Source organism: Lycium barbarum, chromosome 5, assembly GCF_019175385.1.
Source record: "Lycium barbarum isolate Lr01 chromosome 5, ASM1917538v2, whole genome shotgun sequence".
Lineage (NCBI taxonomy): Eukaryota > Viridiplantae > Streptophyta > Magnoliopsida > Solanales > Solanaceae > Lycium > Lycium barbarum.
In genome coordinates, this window is record NC_083341.1 from 12,766,256 (window position 1) to 12,771,102 (window position 4,847).

The 4,847-nt window shown below is 37.1% G+C and overlaps 1 protein-coding gene across 1 annotated transcript; it reads right to left on the reverse strand.

Moving 5' to 3' along the window:
• Positions 1 to 248: 248 nt before the first annotated feature.
• Positions 249 to 4,847, reverse strand: LOC132642299 (glutathione hydrolase 1-like). The gene is made up of 7 exons (XM_060359542.1): positions 4,725 to 4,847; positions 3,719 to 4,056; positions 2,690 to 3,208; positions 2,155 to 2,390; positions 1,671 to 1,935; positions 1,428 to 1,565; positions 249 to 703 (listed from the first exon to the last, which is right to left on the reverse strand). The coding sequence occupies exons 1-7, from the start codon at positions 4,735 to 4,737 to the stop codon at positions 476 to 478; spliced, it is 1,737 nt and encodes a 578-aa protein (XP_060215525.1). The 5' UTR covers positions 4,738 to 4,847; the 3' UTR covers positions 249 to 475.

Consider the following 4,847-nt stretch of genomic DNA (forward strand, 5'->3'; position numbering starts at 1 on the left):
GTTTTTGTATATTCAATTGTTTGGATTCGAAGGACAAGTGGAATCCTAGCAAGGATTTGAAGAGGTGATATACCAGTTTTCATTCTATGGATGTTATATTTGTATTAAAGGACTCTATAGCTATACAATCACAACTCCGTTTTAAAATTATGTAGCATCAAGTTTTGTATTCGTGGGAAAAAATTGCTCATATTAGTAGGAATTTAATTTGCTTTTCCACATCAACCTTAGCATAATTCATTAGAATGTTTGGTTTAAATTATTTTTCCCCATAACTAATACTTGCGTAAGTTATGCAGAGATCTTTATTTCATTTTATAAGGATACAGGAATTAGTAATACATGAATTAAAATAACTACATGACAAAACTAATCGTTCACGTAGTACCCAATGTGGTGCGAAGGTAAGTATCTTCTATCTTAGTGATGCAGTAAATCCCTTATAGGTGATGACTTCTTGTTAGACGTCGTAGATCTAAAATCCAGCAGGAAATCCGCCCTTCCTCGGGTCACTTACAGCAACAAGCGCTCCTAACTTTGATGACTCGAATTCTTGAACAACAAACTGGCAAATTGTCCCTCCTGCAATACTCTGTAGGACATGTCCCTTCTTTTGCAGGGCAGCCCTTGTTTCTTCTGGAGCCTCTATGTGGTCACCTGTCACGATCGTCCAATTCTCGTATTGTAGCACATTCGGAATCAACTGCAACACCATAACGTGAGAGATCAACAGTGCATTTTTAAGCAAAGGGTTATGGAGTTTTTGAACAATGGGTTGTATTTCAATACAGAACATATATATGAAAAACTACTAAATTTTCAATTAGTACTAGAATTTCAACGATCCAATGAGTTAAGTGCTAAGAACCTTTCTGAAACTAATAACAACATATTTTATTGGATTTTTTCAAGGCCTTGCTATGTGGTGGGTAATAATACGACAGCCTTACGGTTGAGAAACTAAATTTACCAGCTAGGTAACTAGGGGTGGCAGTTAGCCCATGAAAACATGACCTGGCCAACCAGTTCAAGTTTGCCCATTCGTTAGCTCAACCCATTTTGACCCACCCAAATTCAGCCCAACTCGTCCATTTGACACCCCTACATGTAACCTTTAAGTTTAAGCTGAAATTCAATAACCATAACAATCAGCTTGTAAATCAGAAACTGGAAGAAAAGATATGTGTACAACTTTTTTACCATTGCCACTGCATTGATATGTGTAAGATCTACTTTTTATAACACCCCTAGAAGGTGACTCTATTTTCTTTAAAGGCAAACTTATGAGAAGCATCTTTGTAAATTTATTCACCGAGATTGAAAATATCCATTTATATAATCTTTCTGTCAGAAAGAGAAAGACTTGATTGAAACTCTCTTTTCGATTATTTAAATAATAGAACTATTGGCTTTTAGAATATAGATACCTGATGGTAATATCTCGGAGCCATTACAGAAGAGAAGGAATCCATTCCCCTCACGAAGTGATTCAGAAAAACCTCGGTCGTACCAGCAATAATCATTGCTCCTCCACTTGCACCAACAACAGCTCTCAGTTGTTCACCCTGTTATTACAAATGCAGTTCAACAAAATCCCGTATTGAATTAGTATCTTTTAAAAAAGTCTGCTCTTTACATGAGTTAAAACTTGGATAAATCAGAAATCTGACCTGGAGAACAATAGTAGGTGTCATTGATGACAATGGCCTTTTGCCTGGATGGATAAAATTTGCAGGTGCTGGTGGTCGGACATTTTCAGAACTATTTGTAGGAATTGAGAAGTCATCCATTTCATTGTTAAGAACTATCCCGGTACTTGGTGACAGATACTTAGCACCAAAGTAAGAATTTATGGTGTTCGTCATTGAAACAGCATTTCGATCACTATCCACAATTGACATATGGCTGGTACCATGATCGTTGATCGGATTCCACCTATTTGTGATCGAAGGTTCTTTTCAAAATTGTTATATTTGTAAGATACAAGCACACTGCTAACAACATCTAATTCTTGTAAGATTAAAATGATGAATATCTTGGTACGTGAGTAAGTGACATACGAATCCTGTTAACTACTTAGAGCGCTCGAAGTAATTAGTTAACATAGAAGGAACAAAATCATAATCACTCGAGGAACTAGTTCAAGTTGCTTACTTTCCACCATAGTGATTGGGATCGAAAGTCATGTTGTCAAATATGGTTTTCTTCAACTGCTTTGCAAATTCAGTTGACAGCATATCATTTGTGACACTTCTAATGTTGACGAAATCTGGATCACCAAGGTTCATCCTCACTGCAAATGCATGCTTCAAGGATTCAATTTGTCGGTGAATCATAAGGGGGCTTGGACCTTCCATCGGAGTTCCATATTGTGCAAGAATGTTAAGTATCTAAGGAAGACAAATAGAGGCATTTCTTCAAAAGTGTACCATATTGAACAATTATCACAACATGCTCTGAACGATAAGAAGTATCAACACAATGTAAAAACACACATTACGACTCCGATGTCTAAACTAGATACTCCAAACTACCAAATCTAGCTCATGTTTGCCCACTCACACGAACTAGATGGTTTAATGTACATAAGAAACACATACTTTTAGGGAAAAACAAGCAAACTAAGAGTTAAAGTCTCACTTATCTGAAATCCGTTGATTAAAGGAAATGATCAAAGAGATATACTTACTAGCACCATTGCAACACCTCCAGATGAAGGAGGTGGCATACCGAGTATCTTAAATCCCATTACATCTGCAGCGATAGGTTCTCTTATTCTAACTTGATACTGCTGCAAGTCTTCCATTGTCAGTATGCCTCCGGATTTTCTTATATCCTTGATCAATTTGACCCCAATCAATCCGTTGTAAAATGGTCTAATTCCATACGCGGAAAGTGCTCTAAGTGTTTTTCCCAACTGTTTGTTATAACATACATCTCCTATCTGCAAGAGGCTACCATTTGATGTGAACAAGTCACGAAGTCCCTTATCTGCCATTATAGATGATTCACTTGCACGCATTTGCATGTGAAGATATGGTGAGATCTTGAACCCACTATGAGCTAGATGTGCAGCAGGCCTCACAAGCTTTCGCCATGGAAGCTTTCCATATTGTTTCCATGCTTTGTAAAGGCCAGCAATCTCTCCTGGAACTGCTATTGAAAGAGCTCCTCTAGCTTTTAGAGTAGCGTTTCCCGCGTACATATCCTGGACAAGAAAGATTTGACATGATTTTCAAGAAGTCTAACTGGTACTTTAAGTGCATATATTTGTTGAAAATGCAAGAACTTGAAGCAATATCGATTGAGAAAGACTTACTCAAATAATAGTTGATATGCCATAAATGACAAGCAATGCAATTCATATCATAGCTAAAGATACTAATCTTAAACAACTGAAGTTACCAACTTGTAAGCATTGCTCTTGTCCTCCCTCTGTCCCAATTTATGTGACACTCTTTCCTTTTTAGTCCGTCCCAAAAAGAATGACATATTTCTATATTCAGTAACAATTTAACTTTGACTTTTCATTTTACCCTTAATGAGATGATTTATAGAGAAATTTCTATGGCTTATTTTAGTCACAAGTTTCAAAAGTCTCCTTTTTTCTCTCAAACTACGTGCACAGTCAAACACCTTCACGTAAATTAGGACGAGGGAGTAAAGTGTAGTAGTATAACCAATGACCATTCTGTTTTCCACCAAAGAGTTCAAATACCTTAGAGGCTTGTTTGGGAGCAGTTTCTCTCATATCAAAGGCTTGTGCTTTTCCATCTGCTGATCTTACTAGCATGAATGCTCCTCCGCCGATGCCACTAGACGCCGGACTGACAACTCCCAAGCAAAGCGCTGCAGCAACCGCTGCATCCACAGCGTGGCCGCCTTCTTTCAGAACATCTCTTCCGATCCTCGAGCATCGGCCATCATCAGTGGCAACAACACCATGATTTGCCTTTATCACCTCGCGTCTATCATAGGCTAAACACGTACTTGTTCCCCATATCACCAACAGTGATGCCAAAAGAAACAGCAATCTAGAGTTTGACATCAACAGAGCTGTAAAATATTTAATAATCTCCTCAGCTTTCATGACCAACAATCTAGGAAGAGGGAAATTCGACAAATTGAGTCCATTGCTTTATCTGATTTTCAAGAAAAACCAAATGACAGAACTTGAACTACACATAGGCTAATTAGTACTCAGGCTTAAGCTTAAGATCACCAACAACAATAATCCCAAAAGAAATAGAAATAGGCTAAATGCTTAATAAAGTCATCAGCTTTCATAACGAACAATCTGAAAGAGGAAAATTCAATAAATTGAGTTCATTCATTCTTCATCTGAGTTCTGCATGTCTGTTTCTTTCTCAATATAGAAACCTGCATTTCAGAAAACAAGAAATGCAAGACTTGAACTACACAGTACTGATCTCTATTTAGATTTTTCCTGCTCAGTTAAAAAAGCTTACACTATGAAAAAAACACTACACTCAACAACAAGAATAAAGCAACCGAACAAGATTGCATGGCCTAATCATTAGCAAGGAAAACAGCAGCTAGCAATTATTTATTTCTTGGTAATTCTTTGATCAAAATCAAAATCCGAAGGCAAATTCCTCACCTTTGAATCTATATTCTTGAACTTGAGATGGATAAGAACTAGTAAAAACTACGGATTCAAAAGGAATTGAAACAAATAACTCTACAATTCATTTATCACTTACAAGTGGTTTTCATTCTTTAGAGCTGAAAAACTCTTGCAGGCTAGAATTGGTGCTGCTCTACTGGAGAGTTTGAATTTATAGAACCTCTCCAGTCTAAAAGAACTTTTACATAGCTCATGCAGA

Coding starts and splice junctions, on each gene's coding strand:
- LOC132642299 (XM_060359542.1), bottom strand. Junction 2,391..2,689: donor GAGGTGTTGCAATGGTGCTA/GTAAGTATATCT, acceptor TGTCTTCCTTAG/ATACTTAACATTCTTGCACA. Junction 1,566..1,670: donor CACCTACTATTGTTCTCCAG/GTCAGATTTCTG, acceptor TTGTAATAACAG/GGTGAACAACTGAGAGCTGT.